General features: G+C 37.9%; 1 protein-coding gene across 1 annotated transcript in view; it reads left to right on the top strand.

Annotated features, from left to right (window-relative positions):
* CREB1 (cAMP responsive element binding protein 1) overlaps positions 1 to 21,579 on the top strand; it is an 82,376-nt gene that overhangs the window by 54,423 nt on the left and 6,374 nt on the right. The window contains 5 exon segments of the mRNA XM_043994770.1: positions 1,746 to 1,816; positions 1,818 to 1,929; positions 3,911 to 4,061; positions 21,466 to 21,484; positions 21,486 to 21,578. Of these exon segments, the coding sequence (XP_043850705.1) occupies positions 1,746 to 1,816; positions 1,818 to 1,929; positions 3,911 to 4,061; positions 21,466 to 21,484; positions 21,486 to 21,578 (446 nt within the window).

The following is a 21,579-nucleotide window of genomic DNA, read 5'->3' as shown; positions in this document are numbered from 1 at the left end:
AGGACACATAGCTTATAAAGTGTCTGAGTCGGGGTTCAAACTGTGCCTCTCATGTAGAGTTGAAAAGGGACAAGGACACAGACATAGAGGGTACTCACTGAGACTGAGTGAGAGAATATTTATCCATTAGATCCCATAGTCACAGAAGTGCAAGTTTTTTATGGCCCCAACAACTCTATGATTAACCAGTAGTAGGGTGAGAGATGGGGGCTTTCTTACTTAGCCTGCAATAGCCAGTCATAGTCTTATGTCCAACATAATTTAGCCACCCCCATCACCTTCTCTCCCAATACTGGCAGTTAAAACTTAACCACTATTCAGGGGCAGCTAGGTGGCACAGTGGTTAGAGCACTGGCCCTGGAGTCAGGAGGACCTGAGTTCAAATCTGGCCTCAGACACTTAACACTTACTAGCTGTGTGACCCTGGGCAAGTCGCTTAACCCCAATTGCCTCACTAAAAAATTTTTTTAAAAACCAAAAAACTTAACCATTCTTCAGATAGATGTAGCAGCTAAATTCCCTATCTGTATACTTTTTCCCCTCACCTAACCCCACCCCCTTTAAAAATGTTTTATTTATGTTTTATATATGCAAAATTATTAACATAATATACTTATAATTTATGCATAAATAAATACACATTGGGGTTGCATATTCAAATTTTTTACTGATGAGGTAGATGACCAAAAAAACTTGGAGACCACTTATTTCGAGATTCGTCTTAAAGGTTAAAAGTAGGTAGAGAGTCCTGAGCATTTGCCTTGTAAGAAACAAGCCAGTACCAGGAATCCTTATGTATTGTCTCTAGGCTAAATTTTAATCCTATCTTAAAAGTAAGATCTGATTTTCATTTTGTGACCTCTGTCTCTTGAAGGAATTACTCAAGGAATAACTACCATAATATACTATATTTAAATTAAGTAAGAAGGTATTTAAGATTGGTAGTTTGGTTTATTCTTCCTAAAATCCCCTCATAGTTATTTGGTATTTATTGGGGGGGGGGGTAAGGGGGTTGACACCTGTTGCTTTCTCCAATAGAAAGTAAGCTCCATGAGAGGAGAGATTAAATTTTGCTTTGCCTTTCAATGCCTGTGGCACATAGCAGATATTTAATAAAGAATATCTTTGTAGTTTTCCCAAAAAGCATTGTTTTGAATTGCTACCGTAGTCATTTTTTGACATATAGTAACAAATGATCTTGGCTTTTCTTTGAGTCAGTTAAGTGCTTAATTTTAAGTCATGCTATAAATATAAAGTAGGATGGCAATAGCAGCATTTTGCATTTCAGTATTACTTGAGCTTTACAGATTATTTACCTTAAAACAGCCCAGTGAGATAGCTAGTACAAGCATTATTCTCCCTGTTAGAATAATAGCAATAAAATGACATACCTGCATATCCCTTTTAAGGTCTTGACATTGCTTTCACACTTACTTATTATGGATGAGTTAGTTACCTTTGTGTTCTATTTGAATAACACAGATGTGATTACATTATTTTCCATCAGAAAAGTGACAGTTAATAATTACATTAACAGAATGAGATAATGAGCATGAACTCTCCCACCTTTTAGATAACTCTTCAGCATATAATTCAGAAGTGATAGAACCTTTCTTTTTGACATCACATTTGTTGTGATGAGGTTTTAGTTACAGTAAATGTTCAGTGTTTCTTGTAAATATGTATTTGTAGTCTTTTTTATGACTTATTTTTATTTGTAACAGTAAAAATTCTTTGGGTTTTAGTTGCCATTACCCAGGGAGGAGCAATACAATTGGCTAACAATGGCACAGACGGGGTACAAGGCCTGCAGACCGTTAACTATGACAAATGCAGCTGCCACTCAGGCCAGCACCACCATCCTGCAGTATGCACAAACCACTGATGGGCAACAGATCCTCGTACCTAGCAACCAGGTTGTTGTGCAAGGTAAGAGAATTTCAGAATTTTTGAATGTGTTGTGATTGTTCCGAGAAGATTGTAACTTGACAAACTATAGCAGCAAAAGTAAGTACAGTGTAAGTCACTGTTGGAAAGAATGCTCCAAACTTAAGCATCTATTTCATTAATCACGGAGACTGTAATAGTCTTTCTAAAATGTGTCACCATTTCTATTGGACCAGAATGTCGTGGCACAAAAGCAAGTGTTTCTAGACTTTAAAAGGTGGTCTGTCTTTTTTTTCCTTTGAACATATGCATGGAAAGTGCACCGAATGAAATTACTTTCCTTGACTTGCTGTATGACCTAGGCAAGTCCTCCTACTGCTCAGTTTCCACATATCTAAAATGAGGATTTAAAAGTCCCTTTCTGTCTTAAAATGTTATGATTTCTCTTCCCCTGAAAAGATTTTACCACCTTTTTGTATTTAATGTCACAGATTGCTTCCTAAAATACTTTTTTAAGCCAAAAATGTGTAATTATATTACACATTTATGTCAAGATTATAATACTAGTATGAGTTCTGTTTCCATGATTCTCTAAGAGTAATATTTAGCTTTGTTCCTTTTGTGGGCACATAGAGTTTCATTATAGAGGAAATTGCATTCTATCAACTTTGGGTTTGAAAAAAGCCTGTTTACCTTCTATTTTGGTTCTAGAATTTTTTATAAAGAAGAATTGGTCCTTTTTTTTTCTTTTTAGCTATATGGATCTTTCAAGAATACTAATTCATTCCACATTAAGAATATAAATAATTGGCAACAGATTTTAGATTTGTCATTTTAAAAGTAGAGTTTGTAAGTTAGAATGATAGAAAGTAGACCTATCACTTATTTCCTTAAAAATGTTCCATTGCAGATATAAACCTTTAATCCTTATGTCAGGCAAGTGACTATTTGTCTTTCAACTTGGATATTTTCCTTTGAATAATCCTAAAAAAATCAAATACATATTTTCTTAATTACTTAAAGAGCTTAGGAGGTTTACAGAACATAATCCTGTTACTAAAAGAATAACGTTTTGAAAACAATATACTGCATATTAATGGGAATAAAACACCTTTTCACTTTACATGCAGGTACTCAAAAAATGTAAAGCAGGATGTCAGTGAATTTGAATTCTGAACGTCAGTTTGAAGATGGTAACATGTCTTAGTATATAAATCTTAACTTTTCTCCCCCAAACTACACATTTTAATTGGTACTGATAAGGTGGTGGTAGGTCTGGGAGTAAATATGAATAATTCATGAAAACTTCGGGAATTCTTTGAAATTTCCTTAAATTTCTTTTCCTTGGGAGTATAGTCTAGTTTAGAGCCGATTTGTTTGGAAAGAATATTGGTTGTGTTTCTTTTCATAATCATTGGTTATTTTGGTTAGTAAAACACAACCTGAATTTATTTACCAATTAAAACAGTGTCTGCGTGAATAATTTAGTGTCTCAAACAATACTCTTTGATAGTGTACATTTTATTTTATTTTAAAAACTGTAACAGTTGACCATAATGCTTTATTTTCTCATCCATTTTGCTACATTTGAAAAGTTTTGGTTGTTTTTATATCCTGGCAAAAGATTCTGCTTGAAATATTAAAATATGAATTTACCTATATCAAAAGAAGGCATTGGAGACAATACTCACTGTCTCAGAAGATCGTCCTTGCTATTTCCTACTTACCTTTAGATCTAAAGTTGGTAAGCCTGTTAACTGAATAGAATTATCCTTCAGTGAAAGAAAATGATAACACATAGCAGTGCGGGGTCAAATCCTTTTCCATTCAAGGGGCTTTACTCATGGATACATTAAATTAGGAATTAGTTTCCATTGATGACCCAAACAATGCCAGAGTCCTCCAATCCTTTGATCCCATTTTTGTCCTTTGTCATGTTTATAGTGATGCTAGTTTAACACTTGCATATTGTAGGGCTTCAAAGTCTCATGCCTTATATCCCTATTTTTTAGTTTCTTCTCAGCTGCCTCTGGAGATGTACAAACATACCAGATTCGAACGGCACCCACCAGTACCATTGCACCTGGTGTTGTTATGGCTTCATCCCCAGCACTTCCTACCCAACCTGCAGAAGAGGCAGCACGAAAGAGAGAAGTTCGTCTCATGAAGAATAGGTATGTAATAATGAATTAACTTAGATTAAGTCAAAAACCAATTAAGTGGGGGTAGCTAGGTGGCGCAGTGGATAAAGTACCAACCTCAATTCAGAAGGACCTCAGTTCAAATCTGACCTCAGACACTTGACACTGGTGACCCTGGGAAAGTCACTTAACCCTCATTGCCTCACAAAAAAAGAAAGAAAAATCATTAAGTCTTTTAAATGTGCTATGCTTTGTATGATGCACATTTTGTTTTTTCTGGAGATGTATGCTTAGCTATCTCACTCGATTCTTTTTTGTTTGTTTTTGGTTTTGTTTCTTTGTGGAACAATGAGGGTTAAGTGACTTTCCCAGGGTCACACAGCTAGTAAGTGTCAAGTGTCTGAGGCTGCATTTGAACTCAGGTCTTCCTGACTCCAGGGCTGGTGCTCTATCCACTGCACCACCTAGCTGCCCCTCACTTGCTTCTTTCTGCTTGTCTTCACTGGTGACCAACAGCATGGATTCATTAGATAACTTATTTTGTATATAGTGTGTATGTGTGTGTGTACATACATACATATACATATATATACATACATACATACACACACACACACACACACACACACACACAGAGTTTCATTTCTCAGTAGGAACCCTGTTTCAAGGATTCATTTGTATAGATTTTATCTTACTATTACTATGCTCTAACCAGATGGACTAACTGAAATTATTTTCTTTTTAAAAGTTGGAAGAAATTAAGTTGATGTGTGTGTTGTATTTTCCTTATAAGCTAGACTAGATAAATGTATTAACTTTACAGTTGTATCACTTTATGATTGGCATATAAGTATAAGGTTTTATACCATGATCATTTTACCCCTTTGCCCATGCCTTCTATTTTATGCAGCTTTTGCTCATATCTTTAGATAAATCCTCCTGAGGAATGTCATCCAGCAGCCCCAGGTGGTGTCTTCTAGTTCTCTTAATATCTTTGGGGTTCCACTTACAGCACTTAGGCATTCCATCCATGTCCTGATTGTCATTCTCGCCATAAGACCACACGATAAGGGGCAGCTAGATGGCACAGTGGATAGAGCACCGGCCCTGAGTCAGGAGTACCTGAGTTCAAATCCTGCCTCAGACACTTAACACTTACTAGCTGTGTGACCCTGGGCAAGTCACTTAATCCCAATTGCCTCACTTAAGACCACATGATAAGTTGAACATTTATTTCTCAAAGTACATTCTTTTTGGTATTATTTTTGCTCCTTTTCATTTACTCTTTGGCAATGTGCTTAAATTCTGTTTATATTTATACTGTTACTCTTAAGTTGGGGTTCTTAAGAGATTATAATATCCCATGATTCACAACCATGTTGGTAATAGTAACTCACATAGTACAACTTTGGTGAATTCCCCATCTAGTTACATTCACTAGTCTGGATAATATGTATACCATTTCATCCACTTTGATTTAACCATCCACAATGGAAGGATAATGTCTTTTGCTTTTATTGTGGATTTCACTGAAGAGACTTTGTCAGGTTCTGGGCTCCTGTACAGTCAGTATAATATCCTTTACAAAGAGCATTTTTGAAAACCTTACCATCCATAGGGGATTTGTTTTCTTTGAACTCTGTGAAACTCATCTTCTGTGACATTGCAAGAAATACCCCAGGTAATTGTGTCTTCCTATTTTGCACATTTCTTCATGTAATCATATTCCAGTTATTGACCCAGATTATCTCTACAACCATATCTGGCATAATTTTATATGAAGATTTTCAAATACACATGGAAAAACACCTTTTTTTTTTAAAAGCCTTCAAAGTTACATTTTGTTCTGCTGAACCAAGTTGTTAAAGTAGAAAAAATTGAGTTGAGAAGATTTTTTAAATTATAATTTCATTAAATATTTACTAATTACATGTAATTTTAAATTTTTGAGTTCTGAATTCTTTTTACTATTTCCCACTCCTTCCCCCTCCTTGAGTAAACAAGCAGTTTTTATCAGTTATACATAAGAAGTCATGCAAAACATTTCCACATTAGCCATGTTTTAAAAAAAGAAAACAAACAATATAAAACAATAAAAATAATAATTTTCTTAAAGTTTGCTTCAGGGGCAGCTAGGTGGCGCAGTGGATAGAGCACCAGCCCTGGATTCAGGAGTACCTGAGTTCAAATCTGGCCTCAGACACTTGACACTTACTGGCTGTGTGACCCTGGGCAAGTCACTTAACCCCCCATAGTCCCACCCCACCCCCACCCCCCAAAAAAAAGCTTGCTTCAATCCGCAGTTAGAATTCATCCGTTTTCTTAAGAGAGATTTTGAGTTGTGGAGAAATGGCCCATGAGGAGGCTCTTAGTCAGATGGCTGCAATATTCATGGTAAATGGGAAGCTCATGTACTAACTACTGAAAGAGAGGTTAGTGTGAAGTCATCTGGGGCCTTATTAGGGAGTCTTGAAACGTTCATCCGGAGATGAGCTCACTCATATCCATTCTTGTTTTTGTTTTTGTGTTTTTCGGGGCAATGAGTGTTAAGTGACTTGCCCAGGGTCACACAGCTAGTAAGTGTGTCAAGTTTCTGAGGCGGATTTGAACTCAGGCAATCCTGAATCCAGGGCCGGTGCTTTATCCACTGCGCCACCTAGCTGCCCCCCACTCATATCCATTCTTGATGTGATGTCTGGAGACAGAATCTGATCTTCCTGCTTGCTTGATTCAGACTGCGATAAGCATTTGATAAATCACTCAATGGTAGCTACTGTTTTTAATCCCTATTTTATATAAGAAAACAGACCCACAGAGCTTGTAATTATCCAGGCTAGTCAGAGCTTCCTGACCCCTTGTCTAACTCTGTCGTTTGCATTCATAATAGCCTACTATATGCAAGGCCTGCTAATTGCTGAGAATACCTCCAAAAAAGGCACAGTCCCTTGCCCTAAGGGAGTTTACAATCTGGGGGGGGGGGCATGGCATGCAAACAACCATGTACAAATGAGATATATACAAGCTAAAGTAAAGGTGTAGAAAATTATCTAAGTCTATCTGCTCTCATCTTATGTTTTCATCATTAAGGATCCTCTCTGTGTGAATATAGATCATTCTCATAAAGATTTTCTAAAGAAATTAGAAAGTAAGCCTGTGGGTAGTATTTGGGTTGTTTTTTTTTTTTCAATGTCCTGGAATGGGGATGGTTGTCTCAGTATAAACAACAGTTATGATCTTTTAGAAATCAATTTTTTAGGCTATCTTTTGCCTTTAAAATTGCAGTGAATTTCTTCAGTATGTGTTTGGTCTAATCTAGACACTCATATTTAATCTTATTAAGTTATACTACTATTTCCTCATAGGGTGTGTCAGGTACACATGTGATAGAGCCCAAATATGGCTCTCTTTCATCTCACATCTATATGTTGGCCTCTTCTGGTTTATTTTTATATGCTCTCAAGATGATATGGGATATGAATCTCATGCCAGGCTCCAGGATTATTTTCCTTTTTTTTTTTTTTTTTTTAAGTGAGGCAGTTGGAGTTAAGTGACTTGCCCAAGGTCACATAGCTAGTAAGTGTCAAGTGTCTGAGGCCAGATTTGAACTCAGGTCCTCCTGACTTCAGAGCCGATGCTCTATTCACTGCGCTACTAGCTGCCCCTTATTTTCCTTTTAATGTGTTTCCTTGTTTTGTGAGGTGATACTTAATATTTTCATCCTTGTTCATAATGGTTTGCCTTTCGTTGACATGTCCTTTTGCTTGGCAAAGAAAGCACATATTTGCTGACCAGCAATTTTGAGGCATTGAATAACTCTCATGGATTGACAGTCATTTCTGGAATTACCCATCCTCCACAGTCTTTCTTTCGATTGTTATAGGTTGTGTTGTTTTTCCTAGAAAGAGGGTTAGTGACTTTATTTCCCTTGTCTCTTTTTCTACTTTGCAATAATAGAATTTGTATCATCTCAAAAGCCCTTTGTCTAGCCTTCAAGATTTCAAGATTGTCTATTTTCAGGCTCATATAAAGCAGTTTTGACTCTTTGCCTTTTTGTTGAACTTGAGAGAAATTTCTTTCCTTGCTCTATGGATCTGCCCATATGAGTCTGACCACAATAGAGACCACAGTGTGTTACATTGAGTTTTATTCCAGCCACTCAACAAGCCAATCCACTCTTTCATCGAGGATCATCCTATGTTAAAATTTGGCATGAGTAAGGTAGTATTTTTTGGGGGGGGTGGTATCTCATGACTATTAAAATCTGAAAAAATGACCACCTACATGAAAGAAGCATGAAGAAAACAGGACTGCTTATATACCTGCTCAGCTTCTGGTTTTGGACTGGGGTGGGGGAGGGGAAGAGGGTAGGCCATGGAACACTGATCACCCTAGAAGTTAAGGTTAAGGTGAGAGACATGATAGTTAAAGCCTGAGCCTAGCTGCATCTTATCATTGGTATTCTGGAAGTTGTTTTGGTAAAATAGGACATAGTAGGAGCCTTGGACTAAGTGTCTCCTAATTCCTTCTGTAGTGTTTACTGGCATTGTCCCCACCCACCTACAGCCTCGATAAGGCATACTCAGCAGACAGTAGAATTGGCAGCAAAGGTCCTCCCAGGCAAGTCTGTAGACAACTAAGATCATGGCTTAGGAAGTACCAGCATCTCCAGCCCTAATCATCTTTCCTTATGCCTTTTCATCCCTGTTATCGCCTTTCTCATTACCAGGATTCCAGACCATAGGTTTTTCCCTTCCATTCACTAAATTTATGCATCCCATTCTTCTAGTCCTAGGTCTCCTTTCGTTTTTGTTCCATGTATGTTTGATTTGGAAAGGATAACTTTATTTGCTCAGGATTGTTCTTTTCCTATTGCTTCCTATTGCTTCCTGTACTTCCCCCACTTCCAGTCTTCTTTTCTAGAGCTTCCAACTTTTTCCTTATTTTCTAAGACCCTGGAGCCTAGTTACATTTTCTAACCCATATCTTGCTTGCTTAGGTGGTATCTGTGGCTGTAGAAGATTGTACATTTGACCACCTCAAGGCTGTTCAAAAGTTAATGTGTTTATTTCAAAGTCAATCAGTGTTCTGTTTGACTGTCATCTCTGCCCAAGGGCAGTTGCCCCATGCCATGTTGATTTCTGCTTACTACAAAATCCCCTGCACAAATCCATGATGCCAATATATATGAAATCATCTATACTTCTCTGTGTCGAATTAAGTATCTTTCACTTGCTTGTTTTGTGCCAGGCATGTGCTAAGTCTAAGCAAAAAGAAGAGAACATCTCCTTAAGGAGCATTTTTTTCCATAAAAGTATTTTATTATTTTCCAGTTACATGTAGAGATAGTTTTCAACATTTGTTTTTATAAGATTTCTAGTTTCAAATTTTTCCCCCTCCCTCCCCCTTCCCCCAGACAGCAAGTAATCTGATATAGGTTATATATGTATAATCATATTAAGCATATTTCTGCATTGGTCATGCTATGAAAGAAGAATCAGAGCAAAAAGGGAAAACCTCAAAAAAGAAAAACAATAAAAACAATAGAAATAGTATGGTTCAATCTGCATCTAGATTCCACAGTTCTTATTTTTTTTCCTGGATTTGAGAGCATTTAACATCATGAGTCCTTTGGAACTATCTTAGACCATGTATTGTTGAGAAGAATCTAGTCTATCACAGTTGATCAGCACATAATGTTGTTGATACTGTGTACAATGTTCTCCTGGTTCTGCTCATCTCACACTCAGCATCAGTTCATGTAAGTCCTTCCAAGTTTCTCTGAAATCTGCCTGCACATCATTTTTTTTTTTTTTTTTTTTTAGTGAGGCAATTGGGGTTAAGTGACTTGCTCAGTGTCACACAGCTAGTGTTATGCATCTGAGGCCGGATTTGAACTCAAGTACTCCAGACTCCAGGGCCGGTGCTCTATCCACTGCGCCACCTAGCTGCCCCTGCACATCATTTCTTACAGCACAACAGTATTCCATTACATTCATATACTGCAACTTGTTTAGCCAATCCCCAATTGATGGGCAACCCCTCGATTTCCAGTTTAAACATTTTTTAAAATTTATAGTTTGGGGTTCCTTTTTTTGGGGGGTGGGGGGTCAGTGAGGGTTAAGTGACTTGCCCGGGGTCACACAGCTAGTAAGTGTCAAGTGTCTGAAACCAGATTTGAACTCAGGTCCTCCTGAATCCAGGGCTGGTGCTTTATCCACTGCACCACCTAGCTGCCCCTGTTAAGGAACATTTTAATGGGGGAGGACAGCACAAAAAGAAGCTGAGAATATTGGGAGGGAAAGGGGGAGGGGATGGAGCTACAGTGGGGAAACATGGTGAAAAAAGAAGCCTGGAGCATGAAGAGTAGGACCTAGAACAATAAACATGGTGGGCCTGGTGCTTTTCCCTAACATGAAGATCTGGGGAGGAAAGGGCCACCCATGCAGTTTGGACCTGTCTCCCAGTATAAGAAATCAGGTAGAGCATGGTGGCTTAGGAATTCTGGAAAGTCAGGAGCAGGGCTCAGAAAGGAAGGAACCTGACTGACCTGGCTCACTTTCTTACAATAGAAATGCTTAGGAGGAAAATGACCCATCAGATAAAGGAACTGCAGGGTCATCAATCTCCCACAATGAGAAGGCTGTGGAAACAGGCAGCTTCCATAGGATTTGATAAGGTTCAATTGAGCAAAAAAAAAATTAAGGGTCTACTATGTGCCAGAAACTGTGCTAAACTCTGGGGATGCAAATAAAAAAAGGAAAAAGTCCCTGCCTTCAAATAGCTGATAGTCTAGCAGGGGGGGTACCTGGCATGGCGGTGCCCAGCACTGGGGCATCTTGTTCAGTGGAGCCGAAACCATGTAGAGCTTCAGGTGGAGAGTACAATGAGCTGAAAAGTGCAGGTTCTGCCCTGGTCTATGAAGGAAAGCTTAAGCTGACATACCTCCATGGTCCAAACATGGGACTGCCTCTAAGGACCTTTTGCTTAGGTTGCAGAAGGATGCCATACTGAGGTTTTATTACAACTCCCAGGTTTTTCTTAGTTCTTATTGGGATTTTTTTCCCCTTTTTCCTTTTCCTCTCACTTTTGAATTGGAGTTTTGAGTCTCTCTTGTAGCCTGGTTGTATTTTACTAGAATGAGAGCATTATGGTTTCTTCCATAAAATGACAGCCTTCTTCCCCTGCCCCTTTAGGTGCAGACTCACCACTGAAGTCTAGGGAGGAAATGGTCCCTATCTTGGGGGGGAGAGGGGGTTCTGATATTTGTGAAGAAGGTAAGATCTGCCAACGTTCCTTCTCATTCTCATTCTTTTATAATAGCCTTCATCCTTTTTAAATAAATAACTCAGATTTGATCTTCTAAAACAAGGTAAAACTGAAGGATGTGACTAAGTACAGGATAGCTGGTATGGACAGTGTGGTCACTTTTATTACATAATTCAAAAACGTAATCCAGAATACTTGGAATCACTTCACAGTTATATCAGCCTGTTATCAATTCATACCAGTATTTTCATACTCTGCTGTTTTTCTGATTTCATCTTTATTTACAAAAATCTCCTAAGTATTTAAAATAATTTATTTTGCTTTTTATTATCTATCCTTTATTTGGTTGAGCATTCTACCTAGAGCCATAGTTGTGAAGTAATTTGATTAGAGAGGTAGCTTTGGAATAGCTACTAGAGAGTTGTCCTTGGAGTCAGGAAGACCTAGGTTCTGACATTCTGATGATTAACTCTAGGAACTCACTTAACTTCTCAGTGCTCATAGGAAGCTGTCTGCCACTGTAAATTGCATATTCTCTATGAAATCACAGATCCTGACCCCCTCCCCAATTAACCCATTTAACATCGTTAGCAGCTGCTACTTTTATTTCTTTTAATAAGATGTTAATTAAAAGCTCAGACAGATTAATTCAATTGTTACCTGATTTCTTACCATTTCTAAGGTAGGAGAGGATAGAAGGTATTTTCTTTCTCTCAAGATTCTTGTTTGTTTCTTTTAAGACTGGGTCTTGGGCAGGTAGGTGGCACAGTGGATAAAGCACCGGCCCTGGATCCAGGAGTACCTGAGTTCAAATCCAGCCTCAGACACTTAACACTTACTAGCTGTGTGACCCTGGGCAAGTCACTTAACCCCAATTGCCTCACTTAAAAAAAAAAAAAAAAGACTGGGTCTCCCCATCTTGGCCAGGCTGGAAATCCCATCATTGATCAGCATGGGAGCTTTGGCCTTAATCCATTAGCTTTAGGAGAGCTAGTTCATATCTCCTGAGACAACCTGATCCATTCATCTCTTCCCACCCTCCCAACTCACTATATTAATACCAGATTTTAGTTTAGCCACCCAATCCACATAGCCTACTGCAACTCAGAACTACCAACCCCAGCCTCTTCACAAACTGATATTACAATTGTATACCACCTCATCCAGCCAAATTCTCTGTTTAGTGTCATCTTATTTTTGAAGCACTTCTCATTCCATTTACTATATACATGCTGTCCTTTCTAAGGTTATCCTGGGGCTAAGGAAGAGAGGAAGAGATAATTAGATCTGAAAGATCCTTTTTGCCTCAGAACCCTCTGCCCTTGGGAAATGGCAAAACTATTTAATCCTAAAATATTCTCCTCTCAGACTCTGGTTTTCAAGTTTTATGTAATTCTCCTCCCCTAGAATTGTCACCCCACACTTTTCATAAAACCATGTATGCAGGGGGCGGCTAGGTGGCGCAGTGGATAAAGCACCGGCCCTGGATTCAGGATTGCCTGAGTTCAAATCCGGCCTCAGACACTTGACACTTACTAGCTGTGTGACCCTGGGCAAGTCACTTAACCCCCATTGCCCCACAAAAACAAACAAACAAAAAATTTTAAAACCATGTATGCAGATAATTTTAGTTCATGTTTTATTCAAGTAAGAATGAATTGCTATTGTTATAACAACACATTTTAAACAAATAATAAAAATGTAACATGTAGTTGGGCTTGGAATCAGGAAGATGTGAGTTCAAATTCAGGCACAGATATACTAGCTGTGTGATCTTCGCGAAGTCACTCAACCTCTGTTTGCCTTGATCCACTGGAAAAGGAAATGGCAAACTACTCCAGCATCTTTTCCTGAGTTAGGGCACAACTCAACTGAACAACAACAAACAACATGTAACTATTTATTAATGAAATCCTTTTATAAGTATCACATTTCATTTATAACAAAAATGTAACTATTCGTTTAATGTAAAGAATGTGTTAATTTGGAGGCACAAAGTTTCTCGATGTGTCACTGACATTCTCGATTTTCTTTCATACTTTGTTTTTTATATAACCTACATTTTCCACTGCCCTTTTCTTGAATATGCCTATGAAGGGTATGGATATTTTGGCCACTTTATATGCATAATTCCAAATTTCTTTCCACAATGGTTAAACTAATTCATAGGTGCATCAACAGTGTATCTCTCTTCCTGAATGAAATCCCCTCTAACAAATTTTTAATTTTCCTTTTTTATCTGCTAATCTAAAAGATCATCTCTTAAATATTCTTGTTCAGATAGAATAAGACCAAGCTGTATTATCATGCTTTGAGTTCCTTATTCCTTTTATATTTAAGAATATTCTAGCCTTTAAATTAAAATGAGAATTACTTTTATAAACCAAGCAAGTTATTATTTTTTTGTTGTTGTTGAGGCAATTGGGGGTTAAGTGGACTTGCCCAGGGTCACACAGCTAGTAAGTGTCATGTGTCTGAGGCCAGATTTGAACTCAGGTACTCCTGACTCCAGGGCCAGTGCTCTATCCACTGCGCCACCTAGCTGCCCCCAGCAAGTGATTATTTAATAAGTAGGTCATTTACTTACAGGGAGTGATGGGGAGTTTTAGATTAAGGAACATTTTTCTAAAAATTTTAACTGTACTATACATAGCTCTAATTTTTCATAAAGATGTTTTTCTTTTTTTCTGGATCATGATAAGAATTTAAGGACCTTACATTGATTTGTTTAGAGTATTCAGTTGCGTTTTTTTGGTTTTGCCAAAAATACCTACCAAATAACTAAGTTTCATGAGGAAATTTGTTATAAAATTCACATGCTTTATCTTTATTGTCAGCACTAAGAAAAATGTAAAAATGCTTTTCAGTTTCCCAGAAGTAATCCAAACCTTCTCAACTTTGGGCCCAGCTCATCATTCATTCCTATTGTCTTGTTCCTTGGATAAGCTTTATTGAATGTCCAGTCAGATATATAGTTGGTCTTTCCTGTGTAGATGGATAGGACAGACTCAGTGATTGTACATCTCTTCTAAGAAGGCTCTACTTTGTCTTTTTTTTTTTTTTAAGATTCTTTGAGGGAAAACTACCTAGTTCTCATGCCTTTTCCTAATGTAGTTGCTTAAATTGCTTAAAAACTACCTTCCATCCCAAATCTCAAATTTGGCCTTAAAATTAATCCTTCCATTGCTATTCTCTTGACTTCATTCCTATCTTCTGAGATGGCTTTACTATGTAAATCAACAAACTGAAAGCTAATAAGGACAATTATTCCTGATACATCTTTCTTTGTCCCATTATCTAGACATGGGGTTCTTAGCTTGACATTTGTGGACTTGGGGGGGGGGGGTTGTTTCTGATGACTTTGTTTCAATATAATTCATTTCTTTCTTTGCCATCCTATATATTTTATTTTCTCTCCACCTAAAAATGTTATCCTAAGTAAGGGTCCTTAAAAGGTCCTTGGCTTCCCTAGAGTGCCACAGATTTCCATGACACAAAAAGGTTGAGTCCCTGATTTAGGCACAAGCCAATAATGCCTACATCTTGAGTTATGTCTGGCCCAAAAGGAAAATTAGCAAAAATGGAGAGGTGGATCTCCTCAGGTATCCCTTTTATAATCAAGGATGAAGTTTGGAGTCTGAGGTTCATTGTGCAGAGGCCTGGCTGGTCACACACAGACCCTGGATGTATAAGTTTTCTAAAGACCCCGAGTAATATAGGAACAAATCTAGAACTGGTAGAGCTTTAACAGCTAGTATCAGATGAGATTTAAACCAGGTCCCCTAACTCCAGCCACATCCATCATTAGAAATTTGACATCCTGAGGGGAAAAAAAGAAATCTTGTGTTATATTTTAATGTTTTAGTTACACACACATACACATGCATCATAAGGGGACCTAGACTCAGGAAGGCCTGCTTTTTAATCTTTTTGAGCTGTGTGACACTCAAACCTTTTTTTAGACGTAGTTTCCTCATCTACAAATGGAAGACAAGTAGTGCTCACAAGGTTATTGTAAGAATCAAATAAGAAATACATAATGTAATGAGCCTTGAAAACTTTAAAGTACAATATAAATGTTAACTTCTTATTTAAAAGCCTAGTTGGTATTAGCTTATATCACCTTAGGAGGATAGCCACCATTCACCTAATAACAACTATATGAATTGTGGCAATAACATGAGGAGAAATCATAGCTTCCAAAGAGCAAATCAAACCTATAAAGCAATGTCGAACACAGTAGTTTTTTTTTTTTTGCGAGGCAATGGGGGTTAAGTGACTTGCCCAGGGTCACACAGCTAGTAAGTGTTAAGTGTCTGAGGCTGGATTTGAACTCAGGTACTCCTGAATCCAGGGCCAGCGCTTTAACCACTGCGCCATCTAGCTGTCCCCAGAACACAGTATTATTAATAAATCAAGTGTTTATTAAGCACTTACTATGTGGCTGGACCTTTGAGGAATACAAAAGAAACAGACATCAGCCCTGCCTTCAGGGTTGTAGTTGGGAAGGCAAGAGAGAAATATGTGAAACATTTAGAAAACCAAACATTGTGTAACAAAATTTAACCACCACCCCCTCATCACTGTGGGCAGGGGAGGAATATTGGTGTGTACATGTTGTCTCTCCTAATGGAATGTAAGCTCCTTGAGGACAGGGGGCCGTTTTATTTTTGCCTTTGTACATTTGACACATTGCTTGGTACTTAATAACATTTAATAAATGGTGATTAATACAAAAACCCTGGGGGTTTTAGTCCTAGCTCTTAGCAAGAAACGTTTATCTCTTGGTTTCCTGTTGTGTAAAAATATGGAAACTGGGCTAAATGAACTGTCACGATCCTGACTAGCTCATGTGCCTCTCTGATTCTATGGGGAAGGGATCGTTTTTCTCTCTAGTGTGGCTGCTTAAACTATTGTGGGGGGGCAGGGGAGAGGCTATACTTACACACTCTTGTAAGTATACCTTCTTTGGGGCCATGGATTTCTTGTGGGAAGGGAAAAGACTGAATATAGAAAAGAGACAGAATGGGCAAGATGACATCTAGCCTAGGTGGGAAGTGATTTTATTATCTTGATAACATTTTTGTATACACATTCTAGTTTTATCCTTCCAATCACCCATGTTCCTAACCTTGGAAATCATTCTTGACTCCTCTTTCCCCTATAGCCAGTCTGTTCTTACATCTTCTCCATTCTGTTTCCCACTGCATTTCACATTCCTCCATTCATAGTACCTTCTCACCTGGACTGTCCATTTGCTATTTCCCTGACCTTTGCCAAACTCTGTCTCTCTGCCTGCCTTTTCTCCAGCTCTCTAGCTTCCTCGATCCTGTAGGGTTAGGATTCTCATTTTGCATCAAGGACCATCTCAGGTGCCACCTCTTAGAAGGAAGCCTTTCCTAATCCCCCTAGTTGTTAGTACACTTTACTTTTTCTGATTATCACCTGTTTTTATTTATTTGAATCCAGGGACTGTCTCTCATCTTGCTTTTATATGCTTAGCATTCTTGGAAGGTGTTTGATAAATGCTAATTTACTTGCATATTGGCTCTGTCAGAAAATAACATTTAATACATTAAAATTGCTTTATTAGGCAGCCATTTCTCTTGTACATAAATTCTGTTATGTGACACAACAGCTCTACTGTTACTTATTTATACTTATTATGGAAATAAAGTAATAGCATAATGATGGGGAAATAAATTAAAATTAAGACTTTGAAAACTCTTGGTTTTTCTTTGAATTCAGTAGTTCTAACCCCCAGTTTTCTGCATGATAGTATTTCTACCAATTTATGAAAATCACCACTTGATTTTAATTTCCTTGTTGACATTCTACTTTAATTTTGTAGCTAAAGTTATTTCATTTGGTGAGTAAACTACAAATAAAGGATATAGACAATGTTATTCTGATGCAGATTACAAAAGCAACCTATAAAGTCATGTATTGGGGGGGCGCAAGGGACAGTGTTGAGAATGGACTTTATCTCAACCTCAGAAATCTGATTTGTCCTAAAAGCTGAGCATCAAATTTTAACTTACTGTGATGACAGTTATATCACTGAGAAGACAGAAAGGAAGCACTGAGGGGAGCTGCTACTTCATGATTAATTTTGACTCTGCTAATTCAGGCTAACTAGGAAGAATTGGTTAGTATGATGAAATGACATAAAACTGAAGAGTAACCATCTTATCTTGGAGTTCATAATAGCTAAGGAAAGTACTTCAAACCTAAACATGTACCCTAGTGTTTTCATAATAGGTATATTCCAGTTTCATAGGCAGAGGTTCTAAAAAGGGAAATGGCTTGAAAAATGGGAAGATCAGGGCAGCTAGGTGGCACAATGGATAAAGCACTGATCTAATTACCACTTTTTTTCTCAACCAAGAAAGGTCTTCCAAATAAAAGAGTTTCCAAAAGATTATTCTGAGGAAGATCTTCAAATAAAATGATTAAAGCAAACATTTAAAGGAATTGAAATTCAAGGAGATGATGAAGAGAAGAGAAAAGATGGTGACTTTAAATGAGTGTCTCCTTTCCCTAATAAATTTCATTCCCTGGTATATGTATGTAATCCTGAAACCACTGAAGTCTAGAGGGGGCCTCAAATATGATTCTCAACAGGGAAGTGATACATTTAGATTATTGCAACACCTCAATTGGTTTCTCTCCACTCCATCCTACACACTGATGACTAAGTAATTTTCCTTAAGTGTAGGTCTAACTATATGACCACCCACGTGCCATGATTCAACTAGGACTTCCACAGGACACTGCATCTTCTGTCTCCAATGCCTTTGTAGTTACCAGCTCACATGCTTGGGATGCCTCTAAACCCTCCTACCTTGGCCTGAATCTCTTTAAGATGCAGTATAGACTGTCTTCTACAGGAAAACCTTTCCTGATCACTCTAATTCTATCTTGTATTTAACTGGTTTTTGTACATTTGTATTTATTAGCTTTTTGTTGTATTTGTACCTGTTGTCTCCTCCATTAGAATGTAAGCTAAGCTACACTTCTTGGAGTAGAAATTGTTTTCATTTCTTTGTCCTTATATTCACTACCACTCCGCAGCACTTACCACAGTTTCTGTCACATAGTGGGTGTATTGATAAACATCTGCTCTTATCAACTGATTGATATTCTGAAAACAAGACTAGTAAACTTGATGTTGATTCTCACTATAATTCTAGAAAAGATTATAACCATTTTAGAAAAGAGTTCATAAGGTTACTTTAGAGCAATTCTTACTAACCCTCATTTCCTTTTTTGATAGGGTTATTTATTTTCTCTTAATCGAATTTTATTTTCCAAAATATATGTAAAAACAAATTTTAACATTGATTTTTAGGAACTTTGTGTCCCAGGTTCTCTTCCTCTCTCCATTCCACCCCCCACCCACAAGAGAGAGGGTTTTTTAGATTTAGGTCTAGGGAATGTTTAGACATGGTATATGTTGATAACAGCAAGACATCTGACAATGTCCATGAAATTCTTGGAGACAAAATTCAAAAATGTGATGAGTACTTGGGTTGAGTCTTTAAGAAACAGAAACCTTGAGATTCCAAAGGTGGAGTTCAGTAGGGAGTCAGTACTTTCCAGGCATGAGAGACAGCCAGCCTGTGGTAAGCCATGGAGATAGGCATTAATAGGGAATAGCTGAAATGTAGAGAGTAACTGAGGAAGAGGGATGTTGACTAAGCCGACATGGGGAGTCTAAAGCTAGATTTTGGGTTTTTGGGGTTTTTGCAGGCAATGGGGGTTAAGTGACTTTGCCCAGGGCCACACAGCCAGTAAGTGTCAAACATCTGAGGCCGGATTTAAACTCAAGTCCTTCTGAATCCAGGGCCTTTGCTCTATCCACTGTGCCACATAGCTACCCCCCATAATGTTTTTATACCTAATTTTGAGGGTTACATATGTATTAAATAGATCTGACTAGCAAGAGGTTTTTCATTAAAAGCTTACTACAAACTTAACCCCCATTGCCCTGCAAAAAAAAAATAATAATATAATAAAAAGCTTACTACAAGCCAACAGTTCTAAAACATGGATGGCCTTTAAAAAAGTAAGAAATGCAATAATCCAAGCCCTTTGCGTATCTTTAGCAATAATAACTAACATTTTTCCTGGGACCACATTTTCAGAGGAGTATTGGCTGTCTTGTGAAGGAAGAACAGGATGATGAGAGATCTGGCATCTATGACATGAGAATAATTACAGACACTGGATATGTTTAGTCTGGAAAAGTAAAAGATGTCAGGGGCACCCAGTGCCTATATTCTAATGTTTGAAGGCCAGCCTTCTGAAAAAATAATTAACAACTTGGGTGGTTGAAAACAAGCAAGAGGAATAAAGCAAAGAAAGAGACAATTTGGATTTGTACATAAGAACTGAATTTGGTGAAGACAGAAATAAGTACAGAGAGAAAAAGGTTTATAAAGAGGTTTTAAGAGTAATATTAATTATACTTTAACATATTTGCATTAAATTCAAGCATTTACTAAGTGCTCTATGTGGTAGGCACTTGGCATTTTTTAATGATGCTTTAAGTTAAGGGTTTATAAAACATTTTCCTCAACAACAACCCTGTATGATAAGTAGTACAATTTGGAGACAGCTTGGTGATACAGAAGATAGAGCACGGGACCTAAGGCAGGAAGACCTGAGTTCAAATATGACCTCAAGGCCACCATTAACATCTGTCTGCTTCAGTTTCTTCACTTGTAAAATGATGGTGATAGTAATAGCACCTACCTCCAGGGTTGTTTTGAGGACTTTTTTAAATAATGAGAATAAAGCGTTTTGCAAACTTTAAAATGCTATATAAATACTAGCTATTATTACCCCCATTTTGCAGATGAGGTAAACTGAAGCAGTGAGATGATAAGGCGATTGCCCAAGGTCTGTCTCAGTGTGTCAGAACCAGCACTCAAAACAGTTCTCTTAACTCCAAGATCAGTGCTCCTTCTGCTATCAAGTACCAGATCAGGTTACTTTTACACCTAAAGAATACCCTGGGTGTGCTGGAATAGTGGTTGAAGTTTTAGTACTGAAGAAAAAAATTTCAGTTGCAGATATTTTTCATATATGTTTTATTAGGTTCTTAGAAGGTCAGAGTAAAATGCTTATATATCAGAATTTTTAGGCTTTCATGGGTAACTTACTGTCTTGTGCCATGGGGGAGAAAGGAGACAGTGTTGTATAGTGGATAGATATCCTACCTCAGAGTCACAAAGACCTGATTTCAAGTCCCACATCTGATGGCTGTATAACCCTGGACAAGTCACCTAACTTTTCAGTGCTCCAGGTGACTCTTCTAAGACCAGAAGTTTGCCAGGATGATGGCAAGATGTGCATTGATAGAGGACTTTCTGCACTAGGATATCCCCCATACCTGTGAAGTCAGAGGTCCAGAGCCAAAATTAGGAAGAAAATTGGGGAGGCAGGCAGTGTTACCAAAGGGATGGCTAAGGAAGAAACATTAGTGGTTTTTAAAGAAAGGTGTTTTGTTTTGGTTTTTTCTGAGATGCAGTGACTAATTTTCTCTTTGCACTACTTATAATTTATACTGTACATAATAGAATATTTTGATTGACACAATTGATATCATCAGCATTTTATTAGCATCTCCTATGTGCCAGACATTGTACTAAGCACTGGGTACACAAATACTAGTGAGCAAGGAGTTTATGTTGTGTATTGAAGACAGTGCTTCAAAGGGAGATTGAAGGAATTAGGATGCGATGTCATGTTTTGGTTGGTGGCCAGGAAGTAAGGGTGCTAGCATAGGGTTGGTTCTGGGTGGGATAAGGGAAAGCTCACCTATCAGATGGCCCAGAGTTAGTTGTTCCTGCTACCAGAGTCCAAGTTTAGTGGGGCACGATGGCCCAAGTGGAGGCCAGGATAATCTGAAGCCTGGTAGTTGGGAAATAAGATTAGTATTTCATTATTAAGCTTCTTTGAATTCATTATGTATTTAAGAATGTCTAATTCATGGAACTGTTTTTTCAAAATGTTTTCAAATCCACTTAATTTAGTCCCAAAATGAACTCCCATGTATGTATTACATGTTGTTTAATCACTTACCTTTCCTCTGTATCCATCCATCCTCCCTCCTCCCAGAGAGCTGTCTTTGAGTTTTATTTTAAATGTTCTTTTCTGTTTGTAGGGAAGCAGCACGTGAGTGCCCGTAGGAAGAAAAAGGAAGATGTGAAATGTCTAGAGAACAGAGTGGCTGTGCTTGAGAACCAAAACAAGACACTGATTGAAGCGCTGAAAAGCA

Source organism: Dromiciops gliroides, chromosome 3 (assembly GCF_019393635.1).
Source record: "Dromiciops gliroides isolate mDroGli1 chromosome 3, mDroGli1.pri, whole genome shotgun sequence".
NCBI classification, from domain to species: Eukaryota; Metazoa; Chordata; class Mammalia; order Microbiotheria; family Microbiotheriidae; genus Dromiciops; species Dromiciops gliroides.
The sequence above is the reverse complement of the archived record's forward strand: the minus strand, read 5'-3'. Positions and strand labels throughout refer to the sequence as shown.